The sequence below is a fragment of the Cyprinodon tularosa genome, unplaced genomic scaffold (assembly GCF_016077235.1).
Source record: "Cyprinodon tularosa strain WSP-4 unplaced genomic scaffold, ASM1607723v1 ctg818, whole genome shotgun sequence".
Lineage (NCBI taxonomy): Eukaryota > Metazoa > Chordata > Actinopteri > Cyprinodontiformes > Cyprinodontidae > Cyprinodon > Cyprinodon tularosa.
The window spans coordinates 153,590-171,153 of record NW_024039583.1 but is presented as its reverse complement, the minus strand read 5'-3'; the positions used below and the strand labels follow the sequence as shown (position 1 = coordinate 171,153).

General features: G+C 41.7%; 1 protein-coding gene across 3 annotated transcripts in view; it reads left to right on the top strand.

Annotated features, from left to right (window-relative positions):
• amot (angiomotin) overlaps nt 1-17,564 on the top strand; it is a 44,388-nt gene that overhangs the window by 10,049 nt on the left and 16,775 nt on the right. For all 3 annotated transcript variants that reach the window (XM_038272103.1, XM_038272105.1, XM_038272104.1), the window contains 4 exons: nt 3,985-4,972; nt 10,115-10,679; nt 13,761-13,905; nt 15,611-15,703. In XM_038272103.1, the coding sequence (XP_038128031.1) occupies nt 3,985-4,972; nt 10,115-10,679; nt 13,761-13,905; nt 15,611-15,703 (1,791 nt within the window). The remainder of the gene's footprint in view (nt 1-3,984; nt 4,973-10,114; nt 10,680-13,760; nt 13,906-15,610; nt 15,704-17,564) is intronic.

The window sequence follows — 17,564 nt, the reverse complement described above, 5'->3', positions numbered from 1 at the left end:
ATACCGGTAATAAAAGCGAACATATTCCGTCGGCAGGTTTCAGGATTGTAAGTTAATTTAGGAGTGACCACAGCGCTGTGTCATCTGCAATGTGTCTGTCTCACGGCCAGCTGCCAGGTTTGATTAATACTTTGTAATAAATACATGAATAAAGCACAGTCATACTCAGTTTTGCCCCCGCTGTATTTTTAAATACGCAGTAGAGGTATTTAAAGGTAGTAGAGGACATGTACCTGTATATAAAAAACGCGCCCTATAGTCCGGTGCGCCTTATGTGTGTGTTAAATACAGAAATGGGACACATAACTGAGAGTGCGCCTTTTAGTCCGGTGCGCCTTATGGTCGTGAAAATACGGTAATCTGGAATTCAACATGTCAACATTCATATAGTGCACACCCTGGTTTATCAGATCTTTAGGGTCCGGTAGTATCCTCCCCAGAAAAAGTTAAAATTTAGACTCTCTGAAATCCAATTTCCTGCAGTTTGAGGTGAATGCAGCTAACCTTCAGTCTTTGTTCCAACACTACTTTTGTCCTGATTATGGGAAGTATGTGTGTTTGACTAGAGGTGGAAATTTCATTAGGAAGACATGAGATCATAGTTGGGTACAATGTTATGTTTCATAGGTTAATTCAAATAATCACAAAGTGTAATGCTATGTTCACACCCCGATTGCGTCTGCTCGGACCCCCACATACCGCTGGCGTGCTGTCAATGGGAATCCCAAGCAGCAGCTGCCTCAGACCTGGTCGCCTCTTGGGGGTAGATGTTAGCATTTTTCAGGACTGTAGTCACCAGGATAATAAAAGCGAACATATTTTGCCCGCAGGTTCTACTTTTTAAGTTAATTTAGGCGTTAAACTGTTTCAGAGGAGTGATCATAGCGCTCTGCATCAGCAGTGCTGTGTCTGACTCCCTGCCAGCTCCCAGATCAGCTTCTCGGATTGGATGACGTGACGCATTGAGCAACAGAAATTCTATATTTCCAACTCCAGCATCAGCTGCATGGGAAATTTTTAACATTTCAGATAAGTTTCTGGAGGAAAATTAGGGTATACCATAACGGTACATCCCTAAAACAAGGTGTACAAAGTAGGCACATACGTATTGCTAGTTAAAAGCCAGAGAGCCTTATTCAGATGTTCATAGTATTAACTGACTAATTGATTGTAACTCTTTATGGCCTAGCCACTGGCTTTAAACTTGTCCCGCCATGTCCTTGTTTCTGAGAGGTGTTAAGTAATGCAGGGTGATTAAAACTATAAACAATTTGCTTTGCTAGAAGCAGCAAGCAGTAGATTCTGTAAGAACCAGCCTCCAGCTGTCCAAAGTGTTCTTGTTACATAGCAGGTGTAAGCTCTAAATCTGGCAAACTGCTAAAGGGCAAGACCACTTTTGTATTTATTCATTTTTTTGTCATCTTGACCATCTCTAATCTGTTTTGTTTAAAAACTATGAGATTTAGTTTCTGAAGCTTGACTAAATTATTGTTGACTGCAAGGAGATTCTTTAATTAATGCGGTTTGTTAAGGTTTATCACAGGGTCTCTACAGGTACGTTCACACTAAGAGTGAAACTGGCAAACATTTTGCCAGTTCCACCTGCTTATGCTCGCCTTAAATTTTGCCTGGCCTTTGAAAATATTTTGCACAGTCATCAGATCTGCTGGCTGTTGGTTCCCCTCACCATGGAGTACAGGGATTATACAGAGTGAGTCGCAATGCTATTTATTTATTTATTTTCTTACTTTTGAAAGCCTAACCAAGCTGTAGGCATCTTTGGGTGCACCAGATTCCCAGAGACGGAACCAATACCAGCACCCCTTGTAGAGGCTATGTCTGGATAATCCAGTTCAGGGCTCTTTTATCATGCGATTGGGGACAAATCACCTGCACAACAGAGGAAAGGTGAGATGTTGTTCTGGAGCTCGGACAAGAGCAGCGAGAAAACAGAACATCAGCAGAGAGAGAACCAGAACCCTGAAGAGGCCACCGGCCAGGAACTACAGTAGGACATCAGACAAGCTCGCTTGTTGGACAGAGCGCTAATGCAGGGGAGAAAAGGCAATGGCTGGCTGGTGTCTGGGCTGGAGGTAGGATGAAGAAACAGTCCTCTTAGGGCTAAATTAAAAAGGCTTTTTTAAAAAGCCACCGACAGACCTCTTATCAGCATTCTCTACTTCATCCTTTTTTTTTTTTTTTTACATTTTAACATCTCAGCTGTCTCTTTCACTGTGAGTCACAGTCACATCTAGCTCCTGATTGGATTGAGATGCAAATGTTAAAAAAAAAAAGTTCAACTCTAGAAAATTTCACTTCACATACTACAGGAAGGGAAGCAATCCAAATTCTCTTGAAGGCCATTTTCAAATAGAATAGAATAGAAAATCCCTTTATTGTCCCGCAATGGAGATAATGTGGTGTTTACAGCAGCTAAAGATTGTTGCGAGTGGTCACATAAATATGGACCTTACAAAATGTACAAAAATAACAGATAAAGTGACACAGTTAAAAAAGTAAACAAATAAAATACTGTACTATACAGTGTTTTTACAATATAAAAACTACACCTGGAGGAAAAAAATGCTTTATTTAAAATTGATAATACCTGACTAAGAAGAAGGCTGCATGAATTACTAGTAGCCTGTCTATAAACTGTTCATGGTGCCTGTTTTAGGTCGCTGAGGATGTGTGCTGGACATGACCACATACTCCTAACTCGGCCAATAAAATTCCTGCTTGAGATTCAGCTCCTTCGTGTGCAAAGTGAAGGAGAGCTTGTGGTGTTACCATAAACATATACTTGAATCAGTAAAACTTTAGAAATCTTCTGTGACACTTTTCGTAAACTCAGCCTGATACCACATCCTATGAACTAAGCAGGTTTCTAAACTTTACATTACTATGGCCAGCATGCAGCTTTTTCATTTGCAATACTGTTACAATGTCCTCAAATGTCTAAGAACTAATTTTTGTACTGAGATTTTTAGAAATTGATAATAAAAGTGACCAAACTTGATTTAACTTTCCAGGTTCTGATGAAATGTCAAACTTCGGTATACTTTTAAAGTACGATTCTTTGTACTGGTGTTACTAAGGTTAATACAAAGGGAGGAAACCCCACAACTGTTTAACTGTATCTTTGTATTTGTACTGTCAGATAACAACCATATAAATAACACTATGAAAAACAAATTTAGATGTTGTTAAAACATTTGAAGTGGGTGTGTCGCCACACAGAAAGGTAGAAAGAGTTCAGCTACCTTGCAGATTCATGCCTGCAAGTAGAAATAAACACTTTTTCATGCAATGGTTAAGGGCTGGTTATCCTCCCGCAGCAGTGTGTCGCAGTGAGCTTGTCACAGGTGTGACGCAGATATTTTTGATTTATGCCCAACTATGAAGTGTGGTCTGTTATTCCATACCACAAGACAAGAGGGCCAATCAGGAACTATCTGTGGGGCAAGTCTGTCCGACAACGGAGGGACATGAGAGCGAACAAAAGCGGGGATCCAGGTGGAAAAAGGGTCCCAGCTTTTTCGCGCACCTCGCTTTACTAGCCGGTAAGGCATAGTGTAGAGCGGATGTAGAATTGACCGATCAGAAGCCTCCTGTCTGCGGTCACCTACAATTTTTACGAGGTGCATCAGAGTGTCTGCCGTTGGGGGGGCATATTGGCGCCAACTGCGTCACACAAGCAGACGACCTGGTTTCTGAGCATAAACCAGGCTTTTCAGTGAAGTCCTGTAACAATGTACTCTGGGCAAGAAATCTCTGAAAAGCCTGAGGTGAAACATTTACAAGCTTGGGGTTAACGCAAAGGAAAACCGAAATAAAATGGCAATCGCAGTTTTGGTGAAAAGTGATTGCAGTTTCGATTTTTGGCAAAATAGTTCAGCCCTACTCAAGAATCCTCTAACCTTTTCATAAAGTTACTGATTTTTATTCTACATGTTCTTTTCTCCTGTTTGTCTTTGAATATAGACAGGGGGCGTAGTTTGTCCTTCCACGAGGTCCGTTGCCAGCGGGAGATGGAGATGAGGGGCACAACTGAAGAGCCTTCTAATAACAGCGTATCAGGTGGTGGGAATACAGTCCTCCATCGTCTCTTGCAAGAACAGATGAATCGCAACTATGTGCTCCAACAACAGCAACAATCTGGAGGAGGGGTGGGTGGAGCAGCAGCGGGAGGAGGGGGTGGAAGTGGTTATTCGGTACCAGGACAGGCAAGCTGTGACGATCATTCGGGGAGTGCTCAAATTGCACGTCAAGAGCCCCAGGGACAGGAGCTTCAGACGGACAGTGGCCTGGAGAAGGTTGGCTCTCTCAGAGTTGGAGGGCATGGGGGAGGTAGTGGAGGTGGGGGGTGTATAGGCTCTTGTGGAGATGCAGGGGGTAGTGGAGTAGGTGGGATCCCCCAAGGACAGTGCCCAAACCTAGAAGATCTGCCCACATATGAAGAGGCCAAAGTGCAGTCACAATACTTTCAACGCCACAGTTCTCCTCAGCAGCAGCAGAGCAGCCAGGCCCAGCAGCCGTTGGGTCCTACTTTTTATGTCCCCGGTTTAAGCGGAACCAAAGTTCGCACCGAAGGTCGCCCAACTCTTCAGCGTGTCAGCGGTACAGGGAAGATTCACCAAGACGATGGACTCAAAGATCTAAAGCAAGGACATGTGCGTTCTCTCAGTGAGCGACTGATGCAGCTCTCATTGGCTACCAGTGGAGTGAAGGCCCATGCTCCTGTAAGCAGCACGCCACTCTCACCGCAGCTACCACAGTCCGGACCGCCTGGAGACTGCTACAAGCCACAGCATCGTGGCCCACCCCCAGACTATCCCTTTAAAGGAATGTGTTCTCCGGGCGGTAATCCAGAATCTGGAGGACACTATTATCAGGAGCGTAGAGAAAGGGATTACTCAAGGGAGGTTCCGACTGTTCGATATCAGCCTCCCCCGGAATATGGCTCTTTCAGGTAAGGACCATACAAACACCCACATGCATGTTGTGTCACACTATCCTTGTATTAACATTACACTGACTTCCAATCATTTTCCACCCATTTTTAATGGCCTAAACCTAACCCAAACTCATACCGTAGTCTTAAACCTAAGACCTTCCCTAAGACCTTCCCTCATGGAGACCAGAGGTTGGTCCTCACAGGTACCTTCAAGCAGAGTTGAGTTTTCTTCTTTTTTCTGAACAAGTAGAAGAAATTTGAAAAAAGTTTTTTTGTGTTTTTTTTTTTTTTTTTCCATTTCTTCCAGAAGAAAATGGAAGAAAGTCTTTGTAATATATCTTAAACTGGGATAGTTCCATTGAAAAGTCTTGCTATAACCACCAGGCTACACAAGGAGATATATTTATGAGAATGCACACAGTGACAATTAAGAATCTATATAATTTATTAAGTGTATATGTAATCCAAATCCAAATGAATGAATAGCCATTGGTCACAAATATATAACCTAACAGCCTTGTTGAAACACTGCTTTTACACATAAAGAACAGCAGCAATATAGCAGCAAAATACAGTTTAGTAGTCCAGCTCCCTCTGGCCACTTACCATTCGGAAACACAATACAAGTTGTGAAGCCTTTGCCACAACAATCTTCAAGATGGTTGATAAAAAGTTAAATAATAGCCAATATGGATGATAATATGTAGGGCCTCAAGAAGAGATCTGTTTCTTAAGGAGGAACTTTGTTTATTTTTACATTGGCCCTTGATTTTCCGTTATTCCATCATGTTCTACTCACCCATATTAGTTTAGTGTCATTTGGAGCCGTTCTGAAGATATTCTGTTAGGTTATATCCATTTAACGTCTTCCTATGGGCAACGACTGAAGGCACAAACTAAACTGTTCATCATTTATTCTATATGGTACGCCAGCATTCAGAACATGGAGGCCAATCACTGTCCACCATACATCCACGGTTATATTTTTTATATTTATATTTTTTTAAAACAAAGCAGTGCGTGTATGACATCATCCACGCGCTGGACTGGAGTTGTGACAGGCAGCCCGGGCCACAGGCGGCTACGCTCTACCCCTGATATGAATTTGGCTAGCTAATCTGAATCGTTCAATTCAACTTGGAGAGCGAGAATAACCTTGGTAGCAGCACTAGACATCTTCCAGGCATGTCAGGAAAACTAGCAGCAGTTAAATGGACAGGATGAATAAACGGTAGGCGGCGCACGCGGATGACGTCATACACGCGCCACTTTGTTTTTAAAAGATATGTAAAAATATAAAAAATATGACCGTGGATGTCAGGGGGACAGTGATTGGCCTACATGTTCTGAATGCTGGCGTACCATAAAGAATAAATGATGAACAGTTTAGTTTGTGCCTTCAACTCGTTGCCCATAGGAAGACGTTACTGGATATAACCTAATGGAATATCTTGAGAATGGCTCCAAATGACACAAGCGATAAACTGGAACTATATATCTACATATTTATATATATATATAGATATATATATATATATATATCTATATATATATATATATATATATATATGTGTATGAAGTGAAATGAAAGCATATTATGATTCTTTCTAATCAGATAAATACATTTTTATGTAATTTTATGTAATTCTGTGAACAGCAGAGCAGGGCACTTCCAGATGTGTTGCTTGCCTGAAATACGGTAATGAAGATCTTCCTTCTTTTAAATTTAAATAATCCAATTCCATTGGCATATTGTCGTAACTGCTCAAATAAAGCTAAAATACAGTTATTTCCTAAAACAAGGTATTTAGTCACTCAACACAACAAGTATTTTGTTACCTTAAAAGAAAATAGGCCCCTACATATGTTGGTGCATAGATTTCTTTAAAGGCATTCGCCCTGTAATATTTACACTTTAAAATGTGGCATACTTGGATTGTTCAGACATGAAGGCAATTGTTGCCATAGAAGAAATTGTTTTAAATATAATTACAGATTTCTAAAAGCTTTTTCTAGCCTAAAGAAGAGATTTGGCACAGGCGGTATTCATGTCAGAACCGGTACGCTAAGTCCAGATGAACTAATGCTTGCTTAGCAGTTTGTTTAAAATGAGATTCTGGTTAAAGTCAATGAAGTCATTTAGCATTCAAAATGAGGGAAGTCAGTTGAACATGTTTCTCAATAGCAATGACGAGGACAGATCCTGTTGGGCTGGTTTCACTATAGACATTACCATTTAGCTTTAAGGAGAGTCTAACAGTAATGAATTCCTCACAATTTTATTCATCAGGACAAGATGTGACACGACACGCTTCTGTCGAGTAAAATAAAGGCACCGATGTCTGACGCTGTAATGTTCCTCCTAAAAACAACTTTATGTGGTTCAGATAACATCCTACTGCATATCTTTGTATTTAAGGGATTATTATTTCTAATGTTTCATGTATGAAGGTTGAAAATTGTAGTAGATATACCAACCATTACGATTTTATCCTAATATTTATGATTTGGTGTTGCATATAACGAAATTACAATTTATTATCATTTTACACGTTCACGTTTCTCTGCTGTCTCCAGCTGCTCATGTCTAAGCCCCATAGCAGGTTCAGTCAGCTAAAAAATCTGACCCTTTTCTACTCTCTCTGCTTCAATGCTGAGCAATATGAGAAAAAAACCAAATATCACAATATTAACTATTTTATTTCACAATAATGATATATATCATAATATGTTTGACAAAAAAATTTAACTTTATTTTGAAGAGACATTTACAGAACTGTCACAAATGAGAAAACTCAGTCGTAGTGCAGCAATATTTATGCATCAGATGGTAACAGATGAGGCGGAGGTAGCGCTATAATGGCCTTCACATTTTTCTCTAAACCCTTCTGGTACTTCAATTAAATTACTCCGTTGTCTTCGCCTGGCTATGGTTTTTATTTTTGCAACTTCCTCCCGCTGTTTCACAACTTGCTTTACCTCACACTTTTTGGATCAATATGTATTCTTCTTTGTGGTTCTTCTTTAATTCAGTTTTTCAATTCAGTTTATTTCTATAGCGCCAATTCACAGCACGTCATCTCGGATCACTCATGCTAGCAGTAGTGACAGCAACCCTAGCCAGAACTGGTGAAAAAGAGTCAGAAAGATGAGGAGGGGAAAAATGTCAGTGTCCTCCACCTGTAAAACCATTCCTGTTTTGATGGTTGTCTCCTTGTTGCCCCTCTAGATCACCTGTTGTAAATTTTATCAACACCAAAGCAGCTGAAACTGATTAACAACCCCCTCTGCTGATTACCTGACCAAATCAACATCCCAGAAGTTTAATTAATTTGATGTTATACTCTGATTACAAAGTGTTCCTTTAATTTTTTTGAGTAGTGTGTATATATATACATACACTCACCGGCCACTTTATTAGGTACACCTGTCCAACTGCTCGTTAACACTTAATTTCTAAGCAGCCAATCACATGGCGGCAACTCAGTGCATTTAGGCATGTAGACATGGTCAAGACAATCTCCTGCAGTTCAAACCGAGCATCAGTATGGGGAAGAAAGGTGATTTGAGTGACTTTGAAGGTGGCATGATTGTTGGTGCCAGAAGGGCTGGTCTGAGTATTTCAGAAACTGCTGCTCTACTGGGATTTTCACGCACAACCATCCCTAGGGTTTACAGAGAATGGTCCGTAAAAGAAAAAACATCCAGTGAGCGGCAGTTCTGTGGGCGGAAATGCCTTGTTGATGCCAGAGGTCAGAGGAGAATGGCCAGACTGGTTTGAGCTGATAGAAGGGCAACAGTGACTCAAATAACCACCCGTTACAACCAAGGTGGGCAGAAGAGCATCTCTGAACGCACAGTACGTGGAACTTTGAGGCAGATGGGCTACAGCAGCAGAAGACCACACCGGGTGCCACTCCTTTCAGCTAAGAACAGGAAACTGAGGCTACAATTTGCACAAGCTCATCGAAATTGGACAATAGAAGATTGGAAAAACGTTGCCTGGTCTGATGAGTCTCGATTTCTGCTGCGACATTCGGATGGTAGGGTCAGAATTTGGCGTCTACAACATGAAAGCATGGATCCATCCTGCCTTGTATCAACGGTTCAGGCTGGTGGTGGTGGTGTCATGGTGTGGGGAATATTTTCTTTGCACTCTTTGGGCCCCTTGGTACCAATTGAGCATCGTTGCAACGCCACAGCCTACCTGAGTATTGTTGCTGACCATGTCCATCCCTTTATGACCACAATGTGCCCAACTTCTGATGGCTACTTTCAGCAGGATAATGCGCCATGTCATAAAGCTGGAATCATCTCAGACTGGTTTCTTAAACATGACAATGAGTTCACTGTACTCAAATGGCCTCCACAGTCACCAGATCTCAATCCAATAGAGCATCTTTGGGATGTGGTGGAACGGGAGATTCGCATCATGGATGTGCAGCCGACAAATCTGCGGCAACTGTGTGATGCCATCATGTCAATATGGACCAAACTCCCTGAGGAATGCTTCCAGCACCTTGTTGAATCTATGCCACCAAGAATTGAGGCAGTTCTGAAGGCAAAAGGGGGTCCAACCCGTTACTAGCATGGGGTACCTAATAAAGTGGCCGGTGAGTGTATATAATGTGTAGTAATTGCTCTCAAATATAAATATATTCATAGCAATAGTTTGTTTCTCTGTCACCTTTTTGTCTCTCCTGAGTTGTCCAGGATGTGGGAGTGGTTGCCTAGTTTTAGGATGCAGAGCTTGGAATCCAGAGGTTCTGAGTTTGAGCTCCACTCCCACAGCATTTTGGGTCCCTGAGCAAGACCCTTAACCCCACTCTGCTCCCCAGGCGCCACACAATGGCAGCCCACTGCTCCCCAAGGGGATGGGTTAAATACAGAGATAAATTTCTCCAATGTTAGATCAATAAAGTTCAATTAATATTATTAATAACTACAGTATTTATCTTTTTCTCCCTTTTATTTGTAGCTAAGCTTTCTTTGAGTTGACATGGGTCTCCATCAGTCTGTGCTTTGTCCTTCTGTGCATCTCAGATCTAGCTGAAAAAAAATCACTTATCAATTTTCTTTATGTCCAAAAATGTTTTATTATTCAGTATAAAGCAAAAGGCAGCAAACAGTGTGACCAAACAGCTCATCTCTCCTCAGATCCAGTAAGGATGGGTCAGTTCACTACCAGAGATCCCTCAACCAGCACAGTCCCACCTCCTCTGTCACGTCCATTGGATCTCTGTCTCGTGCCCAGTCCTCCACTCTCAGCAGCATGCTTTCTGCCTCGCACTCCTCACACCCGTCCATTCCTCACCAGCCACCTGCAAGCCAGGGAGAGGGTTACCCGATGATGGCGTCCCGCGGTCCACAGGGCGCAGGCTATCATCAAGCAGCAGAACCTTTTCCCCAGGGACCCGTCCATCAGACAGCTCAAAGGGGTCATGGCTTTCCCTCTGATTCTTATGGCTCCAGTCCAAGGTTGCACCACCATCAGCAACACAATCAGTGTCAACAGCAGCAGCAGCACCAGGGACCTCCACAGGCCCAGCTGTCTCTGCAGACAGGACATTTCCCCCAGCAGCACTCCTACTTACAGCTCCAGGGGGAGCCTTTTGCAGTGATGGCGCGGGCCCAGCAGATGGTCGATGTTCTAACAGAGGAGAACAGGACTCTGAGACAGGAGATGGAGGCTTGTCGTGAGAAGGTCAGCAGGCTGCACAAGGTAAGTCCAAACACATCAGGTCGGTGTGCAGACTTCATTAATAAGGGCTGATTAAAAACACGGTGGTGAACATTCGCCTCCCTGTGAACCTATAAACACAAGCTGTTGGTATCCAGATAGATTATGGAGCAACATGTATGAATTGGCATCAGATCCCTTTGTCAATATTTTGTAGAAACACTTTTCCCTAGAATCAGTTCAGTTTATTTCTATAGCTCCAATTCACATCATGTCATCTCAGGTCACCTTACAGTTCACCAGATCATCCAGTCAGATTGATTCAAAGTTTTCTATCTAAGGAAAACCAGCTGATTGCATCGACTCATTGCCTCTTCAGCAATCCCTCACACTAAGCATGCTTGTAGCGACAGTGGAGAGGAAAAACTCCCTTTGAACAGGAAGAAACCTCTAGCAGAACCAGGCTCAGTGTGAGCGGCCATCTGCTGAGGCCCACTGGGGTTCAAGGAGACAGAAGCAGACGTAGAAAAAGAAACATAGATACAAAAGGCATCTGCCAACTAGCTCCACAGGTGGCCCCATCCAGGAAACACACAGACGAGCTCCGAGCCAGCTCCCATGTCAGAGGATGAAGAGAGCACATCCAGTTAGTCACAGTCAGAGAAACAGGACTACACTGGAAAACAGGCCAAGCTCCAACATCTAATAGATCAAAGCTGCAGGTTTCTGGGGAGCATGAAGAAAAACTTCAAATCAAGCATATGTGACGCTAAAGAGGAAGAACCTTGATTGAAAGGGATGCAGGTTCTGTTTCATGATCCAATGTGGGAAAAGATTCTGTTTGCAATACTTTTGCAAGTTACCCTGATGCAGTATTGCCAACTTAGCACTTTTGTCGCTAAATGTAGCACCTTTTCAGACCTCTAGCTCCTTTATTTAAAAAAGGCGCCTAGCACCAAATCTAGCAGCTTTTTTTCCCGTGTAAATGGAGACCACCCCCCCTCCCTCTCCCTCTCTCTCTCTCTCTCTCTCTGTCCGCTGTCAGCATGCAGAGCAGCTGCCTGCGCTGCAGCAGAGAAAATAAACCTTTCCATTATGAAGCAAAGCTGCTGCTAATCCTGGCATAGACTGCAAAGAACAATCATGAACATAATTTTTAACTGACATTTAGTTTCACATAAAATAACTTCATATTTCGATCTACAGCCTCATTCTCTCCCCTTCTGCTCCTTCAAACACTGCGTGTCTTTGCACTGCAGCTACTTTCTCTTTTGTTTTTCTGCTAGATGGCAAACAGCTAACGGTGCTTTTATGTCACCAACTGCTATGTAGTGTGGAACTAAATGGCCTAATTATATATTTTTTCTTTACTTGTTTCTGTAAAAGTCTTTAAATCCCCACGTTTCTTCCTCCCTGCTGTCCTATGTCTCTGCTATGAGTATTAGGGCCAGGCTACAGATAATTTCTTTTAATACTTTTTTAGAACAAAGTTGCAATATTATGAGTATAAAGTCATAATATTACCAGAGTAAAATCGTAACATTACGAGAATAAAACCGTACATTATGAGAATAGTCATAAAATTACGAGAATGAAATTATCACACCACAACCTGTTTTAGACAGAAAGTTTGGAGCTCCGCCCAGCAGATGACGGCCGACCAGCTCCACCAATCAGCAACCAGAGTCCACTTTGACATCCTGCCCAGTTTGATGCTGCTGCTAAAAGATTTCCTGATTTGTGAAACCGTTGCAAAATAATAACTTTCACTTGATGCTCCACATTCCTCATTTTATGGAAGAATGAGCTTCTTGTAAGAGTTGTCATGTCATCATTGGCAAACTGATTTTATAGGCTTTTTGAGAAAAACTATTCCGATGAATCTATGTTTAAGGACGTTGAGTTTTTCCCCAATGGAAGCTTTTCCAAATAAGCGTCTGATACTGAGCCACCAGAGGCGGTTCCTTATGTCCGACAAGTGGAGGCTCTATTTTCAAGTGTTGCAGTTGAAGGTTTTACTGATGGCAGAAAACCAGTGATCTGTTTAGTCCTGATGCTCTTCACTGCAGTTTCCACAGTATGAGATAATGATGAGAATCAGAGACAATTGGTGAACCACACAGTGAAATTATTTAACCATTTTTGGCATCTTTTTAATCATATTTAGCTACTTCAAGATAACTGTTTTATGTCCCACCATGCTAACATGGCCAAATCGTGTTAAAGTACATAAATATGATTAATGCTACGTTCACACCACGCGCGCTTTGAGCAGTAAAAAAGCATCTGCTGCTTCTTTTTGATGCTTGTCCACATTAAGGTCAGTAGCTCCTCAAGGCATCTTTGAATCTCCTGAAATGGAAAATCCTGGATCCAGTCAAGCTGTACTGGATGTGCTGTGAAGCCTTTATTTAGCCAAATTACACGGAAGTTCAGGAACATTCAGGAACATTCAGGTTCTGCTGGAAAGATCTGGATCTGGAACGTTCCTCATTCAGTAGCAGATATTTCCTAAGATAGGTCGGATGATTTAACTCCATGTGTGGGTTTAAATTTGAAGTGGACGTTGCTGATGTACAGACTTGTTTTTTTATTTCCAGTGTTTTTTTTTCTGTCCCAGTCTTCCATTGATAGTTGATCAAACTCTGCCATCAGAAATACCCTGCAGATGAGTCTGAGTGGAGCAGACTAGTACTAGCAGCAGACATGCTGCTCTGTCAGGCTGTTTACTGTAATAAATGCCATAAAACTTGAAGTTTTCTAATGAAATGTGTCGCTATCAATTGAACGCCAACGTGAGCTGTGTGTCGCTCATTGTTCTCAGAGTGAACGTCGCTCTTGTTCACGATCATTACTTCAAAACAGTTCAACATTCACTAAAAATATGAACACATTCAGTGAAAGCCGTTGATTGAACACATTAATGCCCAGCACACAAACTGGATGAGAGGTTGCTTTTGCTTCTGTTGCCCACTCTGCTTGCAGTACTTTGTTTTACTTAAGTTTAATAAAGAAGAATTCATGTATAGAATATTTACCACATGTGTTTGATAACTGGTATAATGTGAGTACCGGTATATAGCATTAAATGAATCATATACTGAGTGTTTTGCTTGTTTATAGTTGGAAACAGAGATACAGCTGGTGTCAGAGGCCTATGAAAATCTGGCCAAGTCGTCCTCTAAGAGGGAAGCCTTGGAGAAAACCATGAGGAACAAGTTGGAGCTGCAGGTTCGCCGACTGCATGACTTCAACAGAGACCTGCGAGGTGAGAGCTAGGAGAAGGATTTTAAAATCCAAACACATGGATGCCAGTCTAGGTACCGGGTGTCATTAAGTAAGGGAAAATCTGGTAAAGTTCATATATTAGACTGAATGCTGTGTAAAATTGGTTATTTTATTTATATATATATAAAAAAACATGTAAGAACTGTAAATATGCAGTCATATGTTTACATTACTATTTTTTTATATGTCTATTACTGTTTTCAAGGCTGCACTTTAAAAAAGGAAATTGTCTAGAACTGTTTTAAACGAAATTTCTTTTTTTTTTTACGCTCGTGTATACGAAAAAACTAAATAAATCTAAGTCTCTAATATCGATAGCAAAACCTGGATATTTATAGGTGAGGATGTTTCCATCATAAACCTGCCTAAACACAGTCGCATTTTAAAACCAAACCATGTGAGAATTTTCATTCACTAGTTAAATGGTGGAAGATGTGCCTTTGCAGATTAGACCACTTTCTGTTTTTAAAGGAATAGTACACCCAAAACATGATTAGCCTTCATTTTCTACTCACCCCCATGCTGAACAACACTCTGGAGTACTTTTTTGATATCTCAAATGCATCTGGAGATCTGGGAGGCTTCTTGCTGTCTGCTGACATTCAAATAATGGAGGTCTATGGCGCCCGAGGCAGAAAGGTCCATAAAAGTCCACAAAAAACGTGTCAATATTCCTCCATACTACTCGTCCAATGTATTCCAAGTGTCCTGAGTGGGTAGCATCCATAATTTACTCGAAACGAAGTCATTTAGAATGTTTTTAGAGCATAAACAGTAGTGTATAGGATTTCCTGAAAGCGCGTTCACGAGTCTACGGAAGCCGGCAGACCAAACCAGATGAAAGTGCGCATTCAGCGTCTGCTCTGCCAATAATGCAAGCGTAGAAGAAGAAATGTGCTGTTTACCTGTGCAAAGAAAGAAACAACGAAAGAAAAATGTCTGAGGACTTCAGTGTTGAGGAAGAGCATGAGTTCTTTGCCGAGCTGAATGCGCACTTTCATCTGGTTTGGTCTGCCGGCTTCCGTAGCGTCGTGAACTTGCAGGCGCGCGCTTTCAGGAAATCCTATACACTACTGTTTATGCCTTAAAAACATTCTAAATGACTTCCTTTCGAGTAAATTCTGGACGCTACCCACTCAGGACACTTGGAATACATGTTTTGGGTGTACTATTCCTTTAAGGGCATCTAATCCAAAGGAGTGAGTCACTGCTATCAATGAGATGTGCTGTTATTTCAGCTTTGCCTCAGAAATTGTTCACTGCGCCTTTAATTTAAACAGCATGGATGTTAAATATATGCATCTATTTGTTAGCAAAGGCTGTAGGAAAGTATAGTTAGTCTTCATTTAGAAAATATGGATGTTGTGCTGGTTCCTGTTGGAACATCGTAGATTGACCCTGAGGTTCTGGTGCCTATCCCCTGGTTATAGCGCAGTGGTTATTGCCTGGCCATCCCATTAACATTCTCTGGCTACACCTCTGTATAGATCCAGAGATAAAAGTACACTTTTAGCGTAAATATTTTAGCATCTGTAGATTTAATTGGAAAAATCTGTTTTTAACACCTATACAGAGTAACAGAGATGACGTCTAAACTAAGCTGCTAATTGATTGGACCCACTTTTTAATGAGATCAGTCCTTTCTAGATGTGATGATGCTTTTGTTTTATTGTGCTGTTTTAAAGAGCGCATGGAGACGGCCAACAAACAGCTGGCCTCTAAGGAGTGTGACAGCTCTGAGGACAATCGCAAAACCATCTCCCAGTTGGTTGCTCAGAGTGAGTGAAGCACACACACACAATACGTCTCTGTTTGCAGGGCCTTTCCATTCATTTCCATTCATTCCTTTTTTAATGATTTCTACAGCCTAACTGTGATGCTTACCCAATAACAGCAATTCCCAGAATGGGCTCCAGGCATCAGGCCCCATGAAGGCCATTTGGTCCAGTGCTAATTTTCCAGAAAATGTCCCCCGCAATGTAACAAATAAAAGTGTGTCACACTCAACAAATTTCTCTCCTTTATAGCACCATGAGGAAAAGTGGCCATATTTTTGTTACCCTATAGGAATAATTTCTCAGAAATATGCCACATTGTAGACTTATAGGTACTTGTGGGGACCACTGACTCTCTATAGCCTCTTTCCCTTTGAAAATAACTGGTTAACGTTAGGTAATGATGCTAGCGGGTTAATGTGGGTCAGCCTGCTAACAATCAACGTTTGGCTCCCTTCCCACGGGCATAAAAAGCTGCTCTAACCCCTCGCTGGTAGCTGCATGGACTCTGACAACCCCACAGTATGCATGTCTGGAAATCAGGAACGTAAACAATGGAGAGCAACTTGGAAGGGAGGCAGGGCGTATTCAGTGTGCTTTATTGTTTCTCTCTATTATCTCTGAATCCCTCTCACCAGAGCTGCTCCATGTTTATCGAATGTAAGCAGAGTTGATTCTGCTTGTTAGATCAGAAGCGACTGGTGCGTAGGCCTGTCACGATAACAAATTTTGCAGAAAGATTAATTATCGCAAAAATTATTGCGATAAACGATAATATTGTTTGAAGACCTTTTTACATTGATTTAATGGAAATGACGTAATAATGCATGCATTTTCCTGCCAAAGATAAACACACTTAATTTTCAACAGAACACTTAACACTGGATAGTTAACAAAATTAAATCAGAAATAGAAATTAAATGGACTCTCAGTCTCTGTTAACTTAGAACACTTGAATAAAAACTAAACACAAGATAAAACCACAGTGGAAATAAAAACGTATATACAAAATTTCACGTTTGAGATATGTATGTTTTCTGGGGAGTTCATACTGTCTATCAAATGTCTGCAACATTTTTCGAAATGCCGGCTTTTCAACAATATTAAATGGGAGCATCTCTTTAGCAATTAAATGAACTACGATGTCTGTGAGCACGCGCCACTTTGCGTTGTCCTTTTTGTATGCTGCCTGTCGATTAATTGCTTCAGTGATGGACTGTCGCGAACTTGAAGACACAGGCGGGCCACCGCTTGTTCTTTTTGTTTCCTGCTGGAGAAACTTTGCTGGGTGATTGTGCTTAAGGTGGATGTGTAGGTTGGTTGTAATGCTGCTCTTAGTTGCTACTGTTTTATGACAAATGCGACATACTGGCTCGCATAGGTTCAGCGGTTCACCTCGGTCATTTGGTTTGAATCCAAAATACTCCCACACTGCGGCTGTTGCGCTCGGCTTTCAAAGCAGTTCCATTTCGAGCTTTTCCCCCCAACATAAGATGTGTTTTTTTTTTTTTTTTACCTTGCTAACTCCTCACGGGGCTCTAAAGCTGCAGAACTACAAAATGATGCGCGCTGACTACCTGATGCGATAGGTAGTCCACTCTTCCTTCTTCCTCAAAAATGAGGAAGGGGAGGGGTCAGTGGATAGCACCGGAGTTAAGCTTTTTCATCCAACGTCATCAATAGAAAGAGAAAAACACTGGCAGAGACGATATAGCCGATAAATGAAACTACATGGATAATTTTTATTTATCGTGCGATTAATTGATTTATTGATTATCGCGACAGGCCTACTGGTGCGGTGTGTTGACCTCCTTACGTTGCGTTCAATCGTATCACGTAATTCAGCGGGTCAGCCTGGCTCTGG